Source organism: Gavia stellata, chromosome 18 (genome assembly GCF_030936135.1).
Source record: "Gavia stellata isolate bGavSte3 chromosome 18, bGavSte3.hap2, whole genome shotgun sequence".
NCBI classification, from domain to species: domain Eukaryota; kingdom Metazoa; phylum Chordata; class Aves; order Gaviiformes; family Gaviidae; genus Gavia; species Gavia stellata.
This window is the reverse complement of record NC_082611.1, coordinates 3349698-3365873: the sequence shown is the minus strand read 5'-3', so window position 1 is coordinate 3365873 and position 16176 is coordinate 3349698. Positions and strand designations below refer to the sequence as shown.

At 63.4% G+C, this 16176-nt stretch overlaps 2 protein-coding genes across 4 annotated transcripts in view; one reads left to right on the top strand and one right to left on the bottom strand.

The window, feature by feature from the left end:
- SLC5A10 (solute carrier family 5 member 10) overlaps positions 1-8236 on the top strand; it is a 41294-nt gene extending 33058 nt beyond the window's left edge. For 2 of the 3 annotated variants that reach the window (XM_059826693.1, XM_059826695.1), the window contains 6 exons: positions 3839-3946; positions 4345-4495; positions 6800-6968; positions 7410-7625; positions 7802-7887; positions 8140-8236. In XM_059826693.1, coding sequence (XP_059682676.1) covers positions 3839-3946; positions 4345-4495; positions 6800-6968; positions 7410-7625; positions 7802-7887; positions 8140-8236 — 827 coding nt within the window. The remainder of the gene's footprint in view (positions 1-3838; positions 3947-4344; positions 4496-6799; positions 6969-7409; positions 7626-7801; positions 7888-8139) is intronic. The other variant, XM_059826694.1, reaches the window with a different exon arrangement.
- Positions 8237-9242: 1006 nt separating this feature from the next.
- On the bottom strand, positions 9243-15162 carry GRAP (GRB2 related adaptor protein). Its single transcript, XM_059826492.1, has 5 exons — positions 15085-15162; positions 13747-13844; positions 12366-12488; positions 10806-10974; positions 9243-9428 (listed from the first exon to the last, which is right to left on the bottom strand). Exons 1-5 carry the CDS (start codon positions 15160-15162, stop codon positions 9243-9245), a joined length of 654 nt encoding a protein of 217 aa, XP_059682475.1.
- Between the last annotated feature and the right edge of the window lie 1014 nt (positions 15163-16176).

Below are 16176 nucleotides of genomic sequence, written 5' to 3'. Positions count from 1 at the left end.
AAGAAGTGAAAAGAGGAAAAGCAAAAGAGTGATTCATCGCTCCGCCCTGCCCCACCTGTAGTCACATGCTGCCTTCACACATTCCCAGCCCTGCCCGCACATTAACTCTTTCGGCTGATGCTGTCCTCACACCTCCACCCTGGCCTGAGAGTCCCCCGGGACCCTGCGGGTGCGGGAGGTCGGTGGGCTGCTGGGGAGGCGTTCGGGTGTTTGTCTTAAAAAAAAGTGTCTCTCCCCTGAAATCATCCCCTCTCCCGGCTGGTAAGTCAATATTTTCCAGGAAAGCGGCTCTGTCTCGTGGTTAACCCCTCCTGCACCGAGCGCAAGGACCCTCACCCTCCTGCGCGGGAGCTCGGAGCCCAGGTGGGTGCCGGGGAGCAGCACAGGGTCGGAGCTGCCATAATGACTCAAAGCCGCACCGAGGGGTTTAGACTTGACATTAGGAAGCATTTCTTTACCGAGAGGGTGGTCAAACCCTGGGACAGGCTTCCTAGAGAGGTGGTCGATGCCCCAAGGCTGTCAGTGTTTAAGAGGCATTTGGACAATGGCCTTAACAACATGCTTTAACTTTTGGTCAGCCCTGAAGCGGTCAGGCAGTTGGACGAGATGTAGGACCCTTCCACTAAAATATTCTATTCTATTCTATTCTATTCTATTCTATTCTATTCTATTCTATTCTATAGACACTGCTCTGCTTTGGTATGAGGTTTGCAGCAGGGACACAGTCACGGCACTTGACCTTGCTATAGCAGGTTGTGTTAATAACTGGGAGATGGGCAAAAAACCCCACCCTGGATTCATCAGTTGGTGCTCACAAGCCAGAAACACGGAGTTTTCTACTTGGAAACTCAGATAAAGATGAATTTCAAGAATCGGGGTCAGATTCTTGCACCGATGCAAAAAAGGAAAGTGCCAGGGGCTGCGTCTCGCTCCCTCGTGTTGGAGCAGCTCATCTGGATTCGCAGCCGTGTAAATGAGAGCCCAGCTTGAGTCAGGCTCCCAAGGCGAAGCCGCCCGTCTGCCCGGGTGCTCGGCCATCAAAGCGCAGACACGGTGGCCATGCAGCATCCCAGCTGCCCTGTCCCTGGCCGAGGCTCACGGCGTGGCGAAGCGCCGAGCCCAGGGAAGATTTGGGAGGAAAAATGAGTCAGAAATGTGCAGAAAGGGACGAAAGTCCAGCGGGGGTTTCTCAAAGCTGGGCTGGGGCAGGCTGAGCTGATACCTGCTCAGCTTTAGGTTACAGTAGTGGGCTGTTGGGGGAAACGGTAGCTTTTCTCCTCTTGCATTGGAGTAAAAGGTTTTATGCCAGTGCTTGGGAAAGGCTGGCAAAATCAACCCCCCCTGCATGAAATCGTGCACCGGGTTGTGCCCAGCCCTGGTCTGTCGTGTGCAGGAGGTGGCAGAGGGGCTGGGGGACACAGGGATGTGGGGATGCGACAGCCATGTCTTGGGATCAGGACATGGGGAGGAACGAAGTGTTTGGCTCCCACCGAATATCGGCTCGGGAGGTGTTTCAGATGGAGCTGATGACGTTATGGAAAGGCTGCACCGACCCCACGGGGATTTCCCGGTGGTGGGACGTCACCTCCACGCTGTGGCCTCGGCAGCGAGGGGTGCAGCGGAGACCGAGGGTGCTAGAGGCAAAACTGGGTATTTTAGGTGAAATCCCAGCCCTGCTGAGCAAGCAGTGGTGGCCCCTTCGCTGATGGAATTGCACCTGGGACAGCAAACGTGACAGAGCCGAGCACCCAGCCAGCACCCACGGGGGAGCTCCGGGACCTCGTCCCTGGCCGTTGTCCCACCGCGGTGGCCCGGCCCTGGTAGGTTGGGAGATGCCCCAGATCGGAGCAGGCGCATCGAGCGTGGGTGTGCACGGCGTGGCTGGAGTGTGCTGCGGTTGTACCCACCTCAGCCGCCGCTGGCTGCCCCGTCTCTGTTTTTATTGTGCAAGATTTACGGTCTCTTCAGCGGGGTGTGTGCTCTTATGATTTATTACACGGCGGCGTAAATGCGGCATCCTATCCGTCGTGCCATGTGCTGGCTCCTACAGCTGCGCGGGCAGGGGGGGATTGGGACCACAGAGCCCCACACCTGGAGCATCGCCTGACCCCTGCGTGGGGTGAAGACACCTGGGTCCCCCGTTCCCAGGGGACTGGGGACAGGGGACCCAGGTGTCTTCGCCCCACATGGCGAATTCAGCACCCGAATTGCGTGCAGCCCTGGTGCAGGGAAAAAGCCAGCAGCTCCTTTGTAATCCCCTGCCTGTTTGCAGGGACAGGTCGCTGCGGCCGAGCAGGTCGGTCCCCGCCGTCGCAGGTGTCCCTGCTCGGCCGCCCCGGGCTGACCCAGCCAGACAGGCAGCACAGGGCGCAGACACGGCCCCGCTGCCGCAGCTGGCACTGGGGCCGGCTCCTCCCGACTGCAAATGGAAACATTAATTACAAGCTCCTAATTAATTTCCCATCTCTAGCAGAGGGCCTAATGACAACGCGAGGCAGTGGGGTACGACGCCTGGCTCTGCTCCCGGCTCGGGGGCTCTGGCCGCCCCACCGGGCTTGGCTCCCGCTTCCCGCACGCTCCCGGGTCCCACTGAGGGGTTTGGTGGCAGAGCTAAGCCCTCGGGCGGGTGTTTTGGCTGGGCTGTAACACCCAGACGCTGCTTTGCACTCTGGAGCATCTTCCACCCGCCGGCTGTCAGCCATTTGCATGGAGCTGCACACAGCATGGTGTTTTAGAGGGGGGGAAACTGAGGCACGGAGCGGTGATGGCAGCTTTACTCACAGCTGCTGGAGAACAGAGTCACCGGAGCCCCGGCGCTGACTCTAACCCTGGGTAAAGGCGGCCCAGGCTGGGCTTTTTTAGCTTTTAGCGTCCTTGGGATGTGCTGAGCGTTGCCTGTCATCTGCCGCCTGCACCCTGTGTTGCACTCTATTGCATCCCCACTGCGCCCCACGTTGCACCCCATCGCACCCCACACTCCTTTACGGAAAGCCCCGAGGTGTTACCAGCTGGTGTTTGCCTTCCCCAGCCACTGCTGCTGGGGGCCCGAGGGTTGCACCCTGCTTCGGCGGGGGTCACCACACAGGAGGACCGGGACGATGCTCCCAGTCGTGTCTGGGGATCACCCACGTTACTCCCCGTGCTCCTCGTCGGGAGGATGCAGACCGGAGAGCCAGGCAGCCCATCCATATTTATGCCTGACATTAATTTCCATCCATTTCAATATTTTATGAGCGTAACAATGAAAAAAGGGTTCAGCGCTCGTTGAGACATAGAAGTAATTGGGCGTTGACGGTCCTGGCGAGCTGCCACGCGCGTCCCAGGGAGCTGCTGGGTGCTGCCCATGCGGAGGTAATTGCTGCAACGGTGCATGAACCCGCCTGGCCCCGTGTGTGGGGATGGGCAGCGCCTGCCCATGGGGCTCTGCCACCTCCGGCCGTAGCCCCGGGTCCCGCTGGGGCCTGTCCTGGCTCTGGAGGTCCCCCCCGGGGCGGCTGTCACTGGCTTTAATATGGGGAGGGCTCAGGGAGAGTAGATCTGACTGGAGCTGGACTGGGTGCAAGGCAGTGGGAGGTGAGGGTGATGCTGCCGGCCCGCATCCTGCCTGTGCTGGGATTGATGGGGCGGAACGAGGCTTGTGGGGAGGCAGAGGTGGATCTCCACGCGGGATGTGCTCCCTGCTTCTCCCCCCAGTCCCCTGCCAAGGGCTGGGCGCTGTGGCTGTAGCAAGGGGCCAATATCCAGCCTGGTGGGAGGGGGTGCTGGGGGAGGGAGGGTGCTCAGGGCTGACCCCCACCCTGCGAGAGGTTCCGGTGTGTCACCTGCCTCTGTCCCCCAGATGCCGTGGCCTGTGTGGACCCCGAGGAGTGCGTCCGCGTGTGCGGGGCCGCCGTGGGCTGCTCCAACATCGCCTACCCCAAGCTGGTGGTCGAGCTGATGCCCAGCGGTAGGTGGGTGGGAGGAGGTACCTCCGTCGCTTTGCCGCACCGCGGGGCTGCCCGTGCAGCCCATTCCTGCTTGGATGTCGCGGGGGGGACCCTGTGGCCGGTCCCGGTGGGCTCATGCAGGGGATGGCCCTTGCAGCCCCTCCCTGGGTGACCCTGGTAAGGCCAGGGGATGTGGGTGACCCAGGGCAGCACAGGGTCCCAGCATCCCAGGGTGCAGCTGGGTGTCCCCAGACCCCATCCCTGCCCCAGGGGAGATCCTGGTGTGGGTCTGGGGAGGGCGAAGTGTTACCCTTGGGCAAAGAATCGGGGCTGCCCCATGCCATGCCATGCCATGCCATGCCATCCCATCCCATCGCCCCCAGCTCGGCTGCTCCCTGACGATGCCTCTCTTCCCCAGGGCTGCGGGGTCTGATGATCGCGGTGATGATGGCCGCGCTCATGTCGTCCCTGACCTCCATATTCAACAGCAGCAGCACCCTCTTCACCATGGACATCTGGAGGAAGCTGAGGCCAGGGGCTGGTGAGCGAGAGCTGCTCTTGGTGGGCAGGTAGGGACTGTGGGTTTCGGGGAGACCATGAGTTTCGGGGAGACCGGCGGGGCCGGTCTGGCCTTCTGTGATCTGCCTTTGGTGCCCGGAAGCCTGCAAGGTGCCTGCGCTCAGCCCGGCTTATGAAAGGAAAACAAGCCCTTGGATTATTTTATGTATGAAAGCGCTGGAAAGGCAGACGGGGCGTTCGGGGTGTTTGGAGGGGCAGGGCTGTGCCCGGCGCGAAGCCTTTCCCTCGCCGCCTCCAGCCCGTTCCCAGGGGGAAGCCGATGGCTGCTCCCCGACCAGGTCACAGGCAAAGTGCACAGGGGACCTTCGCCAGGTGGGAAAGGGCAGCGCTGCCAGCACATGTCCCGGCTGCTCCTGGGAGACGGCGGGTGCCGACGGGGAGCCCGGGAACCCACCCGCGGTGCCACGCTCCGGGCGGCAGAGTCAGCGCTGGGGAATGCCCCGCCGCGGTGCCGGGGTGCACGGGGAGTGTCCTCGGCGCGGGGCAGAAAATAACAAGGAGGGAATCTGGGTCAGGGCTTTGGCTGGGCTGCGTTGGGGCTGCGAGGAGGGTTGGCTGGTCCGGCGGCTCCGGGAGCTGCTGTTTCTTGGCATCCTCCATCTCCGGAGGGTGGGAGGGGATGGGCGTCGATCCCAGGGAACCGCGGTCCCGCACGGCTCCCCCATAGGAACTGGGGTGCTTGTCTCGGGGCCTGCCTCTCCCCTCCCTGGCACTGGCTTCAGTGCTGGTGACAAGGGGTGTAATAACGCCGGAGAGCTTTCCCAAGGACAGTCAATGAGTGTTTGCGAAGGGCTTTGCCCGCCCGGGGCGGGAGTCGCTGCTGCAGTCGATCCCGAGTGATTCGTTAGTGCATCGGGCGATTTGTGGGAGCAGGGTGCTGCGAACCACCGCCGCCGTACGGCCCCACGGGAATATAGCAAATGATAAACGTTTTGGAGAGAAAAAAAGAGCTGTTTAAGCTGCACGTTTGAGGTTTTCCTACTTGCCAGCACAGGGACAGGCGGCTTGGAGTTATTTCTGAGTAGCTGTCTGGGGGGGTCCCAACCGCCCCCCGGCCCTGCCGGGGTGGGGATGCCCCGTCCGGCTCAGCACGGGGAGGGAAGGGATTTGTTCGTGGGATCAGAGAGAGCTCCCGGTTCCTGGATCTGGGGGTTTGAGCTCCCGCCGCGGCTGTGCTGCCTGGCTGGAAATCCCCGCTGGTGTTTGAAGCCCGCTCTGCACCGAGGCGATGGCAAGGTGGCGAGAACACCCGATCCTCCCCAAATCCCCCCCGCGGCAGGCTGTGCCGGGGCTCTGCCCTCCATCCTTGCCCGGACCCTGACCTCGGGCCATGTGCGGAGGGGGGCACAGCTGCCCAGCACCCCCAGCTCCCCACCGCGCTCAGACACTCCTCCGTTTTTCCCATGACCTTTTAGCATCCTCTGTGGCTTAAAGACGTACGGAACACGGGGTTTTCCTCCTACCCCTTGGGTCAGGGCGTGTGTTTTTTGCTCGGGCTTCTTCCTCTTTCCAGCGTGCCAGGCAGACAGGGGGGACTCCGTCGAGAGATGCTTTCATTGCTTTTTTTTGCTTTTATTTGTTCCTACTTCTGCTTTTCGAGACGAGCAGATGGAGACGTAGGTAATTCTGTGAAGCTGTGTACAAGCCGGGCTGAGCTATAAATACGGTGGCTTTTGGGACGTGTCCTGCCCAGCCTGCCTGCTCAGCTTGGGCCCAAAAAACTGGGGTCTGGCCAACACCTCTTCCTTCGGAGGAGGGTGATGACACAGGGTGTGGCCGGGATTTTGGCGAGGATGGGGACGGGGTGGTGTTGGGGGACAAACGCACCCCTCCGTCACAGCCTGGCTGGGGGGAAGCTGAGCACAGGGCAGCTCAGCCCACGTCCCCGGCTTTCACCCTGGATCCTTTGGGTGGACGCAGGGATGCCGAGAGCATCATCCAAATCCAGCCAGAGCACCCAGCCTCTGCGGCTGGGGGCTTTTCACAGCAAAAATGTCCATTGCTCGGTGTTTCCCCATGGGGGGGGGTTCAACTTAGCAGCCCCCAGGGCTGGGCAGGGGCCTGGGGAGCGCTCACCTGCCCGGGACGGAGCCGGCATAATTAGCGTCCTCCGCAGCCCCGGCGATGTCACCTGGTGCCGAGTACCCGGCATCCCCCGGCCAGCTCTTCTGCACCCGCACTGGGACCCAACCCCTGACCCTGGGGATCCCCCACCGCCAAGGCGATGCCATGGGTGCAAGGAGGTGTGGGTGGGACAGGAAAATCACCCCCCACCGCATCGCTGCCGCTCGCAGGGTCGTCACAGTGGTGCTGGTGGCCCTCAGCGTGGTCTGGATCCCCATCCTGCAGAGCTCCAGCGGTGGCCAGCTCTACGTCTACATCCAGGCTGTCACCAGCTACCTGGCTCCTCCCGTCACCACCGTCTTCATCCTGGCCGTCTTCTGGCCCCGAGCTAACGAGCAGGTACACGCCGGGGTGGATGGCTCAGGGATACCCGGTGGTGCCAAAACCTCCGTGCCCGCTCTGCTCTGGGGACCCAGTGGGACTCGGGGGGTCAGGAGGAGGGAAGGGGGAGGCGATGCTGGAGGGGCTGGGGAGAGGAGCCGAGCCCGGAAAGTGTTTCCCCAGGGAGCTGGTGGGTGGCTGGTGCGAGGAGGAGGAGGAGGCAGGTGCTGCCATGCGTGGCCACCAAGCATGGCACAGCTGATGGGGCTAGCAGGGGACATCCCCTGCCAAGGGGGTGCAGGTTTAGGCCAGGGCTCGGCTGGCCGGGGTGCGGGGTGCTGTCCCAACACGCAGGGGCTGCTGCTCGACCCTCTCCCAGGGCTGACTGGAGGGAGTGGCTCCGCCGTGGGGTGACTGTCCCCACTCCAGCCACCCCCCCCATGGACCTTTGCTTTACAGGGAGCTTTCTGGGGCCTGATGGCGGGGCTGGCGCTGGGGCTGGCCAGGATGGGGCTGGAGCTGGCGCACCCCACGCCCCGCTGCGGGGTCCCCGACCGGCGGCCCTGGCTGCTCACCGACATCCACTACCTGCACTTCGCCGTGCTGCTCTGCACCGCCACGGGCGCCGTTGTGGTGGGGGGCAGCCTGCTGACCCCCCCGCCGCCCCTGGCCCGGGTGAGCAGGGTACCCGGGACCCCTCACCCTGGCCCCCATGGCTGCGTCCACCCACCAGACCTCCTCGGCCAGAGAAGTCGGTGTCGCCCAGGTGCACCCCGAGCTCGGCCGGGGGGTCCCCATGGGGGATCTGGCCCGGGGGGTGTTTTCTCACCAAATCTTGCCTCGGTTTCCAGCTAAAGGATCTCACCTGGTGGACCCTCTCGCGGGAGCCCCCCCAGCCCTCCGTGGACGGCACATCCCAGGGAACGCCCGACGGTGAGTGTGTCCTCGGGAGTGCCTGGCAGGGGAGGCATCCCCGGTGCCCCCCACTCCCTGCCTGTAACAGGCAGCAGGACAGCATGGATGCCCTGTGCCTCAGTTTCCCCGGGGCCGTGCCACCCGTGGGGAGGTGGGGGTCCCCGTGACCCCCTGTCCCCCATGCCCACCATCTTTCTGTGCCAGGTTCCTGCTCAGCCGCCCCGGGCACCCACCAGCCATCAAAGTATAAGGGACCCTCGGCCGCGGCCCTCAGGGATGCCACGGAGCCCCTCTTCTGGGCCCGTGTCTGTGGCATCAACGCCGTTGTCCTGATGTGCGTCAATATTTTCTGCTATGCCTATTTTGCCTAGTGGCCTGCCAGCCCCTGAGGGGGGGAAATGCGCTGGGCGGGGGAGAGATGGGGATTTGGGTGCTAGTTTTTATTTGTCACATTTGGGACATGGGATGTTTAAATCCACCGGTGCAATGAGCTGGGCGTTCTCAGCACCATGGACCCTGAGTGCATCTTGGGGGGCTGTGAGGTGCGGGGGGCATTTGTGGGGGCAGTAAGTCCCTGGGAAGGGTCTGGGGAGAGGTATCGGGGTGGGTGAATGGGGGCTGCAGGGGAAGCAAAACCACAGCGAAGCAGCAGGCGCAAACGTGGCCATGGGACCACCATGGTGGTGGTGGAAAAGGAGTGGCCATGCTCCAGGGTGTCACCCAAACACATTTTACTAGCTCTAAATAAAAAATAATATTAAAAAAAGCCACAGTTTGCAACTATGAACAGCACCCGCAGGACTGAATCCCCCCGGACCAGCCTTCCCCGGCGCCCCGGAGCCCCGGCATCCCTCCACAGCGTTACCTGGCCGCATCCCAGCTGCCTGCAGCCCTCCTTGGAGCCAGGGCTTCGCTTACAGGGAGCGAAGGTTTGGGGCACACATGCTCTTCCTCCCCCGTTGCTGCCATCCTGCTGGGTCACGGCTTCGGAAAAGTTTTTATGGCCCCAGTTCAGTGTTCTGCGCTCCCTCCCTGGGGAGGAGTGCTGCCAGCCCGCAGAGAGAGGTGATGCCGGGGCTGCGGGTGGTGGAGGTCTCCTGGGTCAGGGGAGCAGGGAGAGCCACGGCTGGTATTTCGGGGTGTCAGAGCCAGGAGCCAGGCAGTCCCCGGATGGCAAGCACCGCCAGCCTGGCCTCTACCTCCAGCACAGCCCACGTGGCACCGGGACCATGTGCGTCGGCAGCCTGGCATGGAGACGGGCACCGTCCGTGGGGCCGAAGGGATGCGCAGACTGCGTGCAGGCACAAAGCAGCTCCGGTGAGTGGGGGGCAGCGGGGGCTATGGTCCTCCCCGCTCGCCCGCAGCGCCGGCGGCAGCTCACTTGCGGATGGGGTGGACGTAGTTGCGGGGGAAGAGGCCGACGCGCCCATAGATCTTTCCCTGCCACCAGTTGGGGTCGGGGCAGTCCAGGACCTCGATGATGTCCCCGCGGAGGAAGGGCAGCTGGGAGCCGTCGTGGGCCGAGAAGTCGAACTGGGCTTGCACGAATTTGGGTCTCCTCACCTGGAGGAAAGCCGAGGGCAACGGTTGGTGGGGGGAAGAGGTGCCCCCATCCGCCAGCCCCTCTGCACCCAGCTGCACTGCCTGAGCCCCCAGCGTGCCGGGGATGCTGTGCCACCACGCGGTAAGGACCAGCCTGGGGGGGGCAAAGCATAGAGGGTGCTGGGGTACCTGGGGTGCCTGCTTCAAGGACGAGAGACAGGAGCTAGGGAAATCCTGCCGTGGGAAGAGCCAGAGTGCTGGGGACGGCCCCGGCTGCAGGGAGGAGCCTGGGGTGCAGGGGAAAGCCCTGGGGTGCAGCCAGAGCCTCTGGTGCAGGGGAGCACCCTGGGGTGCATGGTAGAGGCTGGGGTGCAGGGCAGCACCCCAGGGCACAGGGATCTGCTGCTTTGGGAGAGCTGAGATGGGTGTCCAGGGCACCCCTGCCCCTCAGAGGCCACCAGCACCCCTCTCCTTCCCGGGTCCTTCCTGGGCCCCTCTGGGTGCCAGAGCCACCCCCAGCCCAGCTCCCAGCGCCCAGTTTTGCCGCCTCCACAACTGCCGCCCCAGGGCTCGGCTTTGCTGGAGCTCGCCCGAAGCTGGCTGCACCCCGTCCCGAGCTGGTCGGGCTCTGCCACCCGCCCCGGGCATTACCCCTGGCCCAAGGGACGGTGGTGTGGGCCCGGGGCGAGCTGCTGTGCCCTGTCCTGTCCTGCCCTGCCGAGCTGCGCCGGTGGCTTTTCTCCACCCTGACAGCTTCCCCGCAGCGCTGCCTGTCTCGGGACATTCCAGCCTCTCCTGCTCCACACTGCCTCGAGCCGAGCCCAAGTGTGGGGCCATGCGCCAGCCGGGCACCGGGGTGTCCCTGTCCCCCTCTGCGGGGATGCAGCAGCCGGGAGGAGCTGAGCCCCGAGGGGGCTCACACAGGGGCTGGGGACCAGACCCCCAGGATGCTTCTCCCAAGGGTGGTGGGGGCGCCTGTGCCCAGGGGCATCCGGACCCCATCTCTGCTCTGTTCCCAGCCATTTGCTTTCCTCCATTTTGTCCCTCTCTGCTGTTTCTCAGCCATTGCCAGCATCCCGTGGCCAGCAGGGAGGAGCAGGAAAAGTTTGGGCAGGAGGAAATCACTGCCCCCCGGGAGCTGCGGCCCTGTGCCGCCTCCCTGTGAGCGCAGTCTGGGGCGAAGCAACACCGTGGCGGTGCTGCTGACCCATGGGCCCGTCTCGTGCCTCAGTTTCCCCATGGACTGTAGTGGGGCGGTGGCAGCCCTGGTACCAGGGGAGCTATGGGGGATCCGAAAGAGGATCAGACACAGGCTCCCAACCTGGCCTTGCTGCTGGCCGTGCTGTCGCCCCACGCCCCAGCCCTGCAAGTCCCCATGGACCCATCCCCTGATGGTACCTCCTGGGTTTGGTCCTCGTCCCGGAGGAAGATCTGATGCTTTTTGGCGATGGTGGTCGTCCTGTAGAAATCCACCAGCTCGTTGAGGGAGTTGAACTTTTCCTCCCAGAGGAAATATTTGCCATTCCTCTCCCTGAGCACCTTGAAATGCTGGACGTGCTGCCCGTAGCTGCAAATGGAGGATGGATGTTACCCCAGCCCTGGGATGCTGGCAGCACCCAGACCCCCTTCCAGCACCGCGGGCAAAGCCCCAAGGCTGCTGGCTGGGCTGGTCAAGCTGTGCGGGGTGCAGCTGCACCCACGGGTCCTACTACAGCCATCCTGCCATGGCCAGGGGTGATGGTGGCACTGGAGTCACTCCTGGCCCCACTGGCAAGGCAGTGGGTGAGGGTGCCCAGCATGCTAGCTACACGGACCCGCAGCTGAGACCTGCCACAGCTCATCCCACACATAGCCGAAGCTCAGTGCCCGGCCCCAGCACAGCAGGATGCCCGTGGGCTTGGGGTTGGCAGCACGCTGGGCACATGCAGGGCAGGTGGCTTTGTCCAGGGAACAACTAGGGGCCACATCTGAGCAAAGTGTGGTGAGAGCTGCCGGTCTCAGCTCAGCACATACTGGGAGGAGATTGCAAAATCTGGGCTTGGGCTTCCCAATCCCCTGTGCCGCTGGGGACCCCCAAGCCGCAGGAGGCTGGGACAGGCCGGGATTTCCCTCGCCAGCCCCACATGCTGGCACCCCCCTCGGTGTGTACCTGGGGGTGGCAGGTTGGGGTGCCCACATCGTGGGGCTGGCATGGGGCTGCTGCAGGGACCCGGCCGCTGCCAGGCCCCCAGGCAGGGGCAGGGACCTGGCCACGCTGGTGACGCACAGCAGAACACGGCTCCCTTTCATTATGGGCAAGAACCTCCTTAAATGCTTAATTAGAGCTTAGCAGCGTGAGAAAGTGCCTGGCTGGCCTGGGGCCGGCTCCTGCTACCCTGGCCCCGGGCAGGAAAGGGGCAGCGATGGGGCGAGAGGCCCCAGGGCAGGCTCTGCCCATTGGCACGCTGCCTTTGTACAGCCCTGGCTGCCGATGCCAAAATCATCGGCCCTGTAGCATTGGGATGCTGTGGCCCTTCGTTCCCGGGGATGCTCTGGGCAACTTGTTCCTCCAGGCCATGTCCCCTGGGCTGCGCTTGCAACTTGGCCCCAGTCCCGCTGTTACCCACATGGCTGTATTTAGGGGCACCCCAGCGAGGGACCCCGGGGGAGGCAGCGATGGAGCCCAGCGGTGCAGGCAGGGAGCAGGAAGCAGTGGGGAGGGAGGAGGAGCGCGAAGGTTGCAGAGTGGGAGGAAGGAGAGGAAGGCTCTGTGCGAGGCTGCGCCTGGATGTGTCGGGGATATGGCTCCGCAGCCCCTTCGAGGTGTCCTGGGCAGGGCAGGGTGGTCGCCCCTTCCCCAGCACCACGGTGGGGAGCACGCACGAGGGTGGCCTGATGCCCTCGGTCCCCAAAGCGGGGGCTGCGGGGGAACCCCTGTCCATCCCGCCCCATGTCCAGCCGAGTCCCACGGCCACTTACTTGACAGAGATGGAGAACTCCCCCGGGGCGCTCTCGCTGTCTCGGATCAGGAAAGCTCCCAGGTGCTTGCGCTTGAGGAGCCGCTCCTCTGCCAGGTGCCGGGAGATCCTGCCCGCGTACCACCTGCCAGGGGCACCGGGCTCAGCTGTGCGGGCACCCCTCGACACCCGGGGACACCCCAGTGCTGCATCCCCACCCTGCGGGATGGAGGCACCGAGAGGCCCGGTGCCGGCAGGACCAGGGTCCCCGTTGGGCTCCCTATGGGGCTGGGACCCCTCCGCAGCAGTTTGTCCCTTCCCTTCCCGCCCCCCACCCCGATGTATCACAGTGCTTTCATGGAGGGGGGGATGGCAGGGTGCTGTGGGTGCAGACGTGTCCCCGTGCGCTGCCTGGTCCATGCAGGGTTTGCGCAGCATCGCCGACCGCCGCGACCACATCCTGTCACCCGGCTTGACACATCTTATACCTCGTCCCCCAGTTTGCTGCCTGTCCCCCCACTCCCTGCCGTGTCCCATGGTCCCCCATGGCAACAGCTCTGCTAGGTGCTATGGGCGGGGGGTTGCAGAGCAGAAAAACCTCCGTGCCAGGATGAAACCCTTCCTGTTTGCAATGCTGGCAGCTGCTGAAATCAGGTGGAGGAGCAGAGTCCCCATCTCCCGTCCCTGCCAACGCTGCGTCTATGTATTTGGGAGCCCCAGGCCACGGAGACCCTCTGCTACCTGTTAAAATTGCCCCGTGAATGATCAGCCACCGACTTTAGCCCAGAGCATCTCCCAGTGCCGGCCCTCCAGGTGCTGCACGGAAGAGGCTGTGTCTCGCCCGTCCCAGCTCGTTAACTGAAGCCGGAGAGGCGATGGGATTTGCCCCGGGCTGCCCCGAGCCCACGCGTCCCTGCTCCCCAGCCACAGCCCCGGGCAAGTTTTGCTATGGCATTTAAATGTGATTTACCACAGGATAATGATACATAAAACACAGGTTTAAACAGGGATGGATTATGCTGGGCTTTAATAACACAGTAATAGGATTGTGTCTAATGCATCGTAATCCCATAACGCTTTGTTGTTCCCCAATTATCATTTATTTAGCGGGCAGCCCAGTGCAAGAGTTGAATTTCTGTGTGTCGGGGGTATGTGGGCATGCTGCTGCCTCCCATCCCCTCTGGCTGTGGTGGCAATGGTGCCCTGACCCAGCAGGCAGACTCCATCCTGCCCCATTGCTCAGTGACTCAGTTTCCCCACGTGTGGGACTACCCTGGCTCGTGGTAGACCTTTGGGCATCGGGATGCACCATTGGGATCGCTGCCTGGGTGGTGGGAGAGGATGTCCTGGTGCTGGTGGGTGCTGCCAGAGTGGGGCTTCCCGCACATTGGAATGGTACTTACGGGTGCGGCTTGACCTTGATGTAGTTTTTGGGGACGAAACCCTCGCAGCCGTACAGCTCGGCCTTGTACCAGTTCTGGTCATCTTCCATGTTGAGAATCTAAGGCGGGAGAGGCGCGGGGAGGTGTCAGCCCAGCCGCCGTCCCCCTGGAAGAGGGGCTGAGTGGGACCCCCGCTGCTGCTCCAGACCCCACGTCCCCCACTGAAACCTGGGGAAAAGGGGGCTGTGACAAAGGCGACATGGTTCGGGGGTTTTGGGGGCACCTGCACAGAGGTGGCTGCTCTCCCCAGCCCTCGTCGGCTCATGGTCGCTCTGGCTTACGATGGGTGCTGGCAGCTGGGTGTTGCCCAGTGTTGCCCCAAATTCCTGGCCAGGGAAGGGGGTACAATCTGTCCCCGAAGGAGCCGGGGTGGCAGCCGGGGCCGGCGTCCCCCCGGGGCGGTGGCAGCTGGGTGCTCGGTGGGAGGAAGCGCCCCAGTGCGAGTGAGGGTGCTGACACCCGCTTCCGCGCGACACCATTTTCCAGCCTCCCACGCAGGGGCCCAGGGGCCGGCACAGCTGTGCAAACAGGATCCGAAACCCCGGGGGCACGGCGCCGGGGCCGCGGGGAAAACACGCCAGGGAGGCAAGGACAGGGACAGGCACGGCGGGTTTGGGGCCCTGGGTGACAGGCGGGCCATGCCCTCGCCCTCCCTGGGGGTGGCTGCACCCACGGGGGGCTGCCGGGTGCCGGGGATCCGGGAGGAGCTGCCAGCACCTCAGCATGAGCCCCACAGGGAGGGCGAGTGGCCAGGCAGCGTGGCAGTGTGCGGGTGCCCTCGCACCCATTGTAGGGCCACAGTCCCCTGGGGATGTTTTGAGCCCCCCCGAAGCTTTTTGGGATGCCCAGGTGCCATCTGAGAGGTTGTCCTGATGCCAGCGCCTGGGTGGGTGTTCAGGCACACGCTGCCTGCTGCCGGATCCCTGTGGCCCCCAATGTCTCTGTGGGGCAGGGAAAACGTGTTTCAGCCCCGGGGGGGGCAGCCGCAGAGCACAGCTGGTGGCACTGATGGCCAGGGAGGCCACTTGCCACATCCCAGCTGGGTCCCCTCTGGAGATGTGGCTGGTGGCATGGACAAAGGGTACCCACCGCTGCAGGAGATGCTGCTCCGCACCCCAAAAACCTCAAGGATGGCTCCTTATACCCCACAGAAAGCTCTAAAGAGTCAACAAAGCCAGGCGCAATGAAAGCGCCAGTGTCGCCCCATGCCGTGTGCCCACTCTGTCCCCCAAAGCAGCAGCATCCAGCCCCCCATGGCTGGTGACCCCCCATAGCTGGTGACCCCCCTGCTCCCCATACCTTCAGGGTGTCCCCTTTATGAAAGGGCAGCTCGTCCTTCTCCGTCGCCTGGAAGCTGTACAGAGCCACCGACTCCATGGCGCTGGCTGTCACCGGGCGGTGGTGGCGAGGGGTCCCAGGGGCTCGCCGTGCCAGGGGCGTGGGGCTGCCTGGGGCTCACCGCCCCGCGGTGTGGGGCTGTGGGGGTACAGGGTGAGCGCACGACGTGGCGGTGCTGGCGGGCAGGAAGCCGTGCTGATGTCAGCGCGCTGCTGGGGCGAAACGGTGAGCACCACGCGGGACGCTGCAGGCAGGCACAGCTGCCCAGATGTGCTGGGATGGTGGGGGAGCCATGCTGGCCCACCAGATGCCAGGGGCTCCATCTGCAAAAGGACCCAGGTGCATCGGCTGGCGGCACGATTTGGCATCACCTTTGTGGTGAGCTGTGGGCAGCGGCATCCAGCAGCCGTGAGGTTTTGGAAGGAAACAGGATGGTGATGGGCTGGACGTACAGGTTGAGGATGTGGGCGAAGCGTGCCTGCAGAGCACGGCCGGCGGGTCGGGAGTGCTATTGGGGGACTCTCTTGATGTCTCGTAAGGGCTGATCTGTGGCACGGACTTTGAAAGGTGGCTTGGTGGGAAGAGTTGTTTCGGCAAAAAAAAGAAATCACGGCGGGTGGGATGGGCAGAGGCGCAGGGAGGCAGGGTGGAGGCACACACCTGGTTTCTTTGGAAATCAGACTGAGAACCATGTGCCAAGTCCCAGTTCTGAACAGCGAGGTTTCAGCATACTTGTTACCTGCTTTTTGGGTTGTGGCCCTTTGGGGGTTGATTTTTTCCAGCTTTCTTTTGCAGGGCTAGGGAAAAAAAAATCCCTTTTAGACTAAAACAACTCCCTGCAGCTCTCGTGGGTGTCAAGCACTGAGTCCTCAGGGCTCACATGCAGGGCATCATTCCCAACGGAAGGTCCCCAATGCTGTGCAGCCTTCCCATCATGTGCGTGGGCCGGGGCATGAAGCACACAGAAAATCCGCCGGATGCTGCTTTTGCTTTGCTGTGAGGAATTAAACTAGGGACAGCTGTGGCTCAATCCCTGCCCATGGAGTTGGGCAT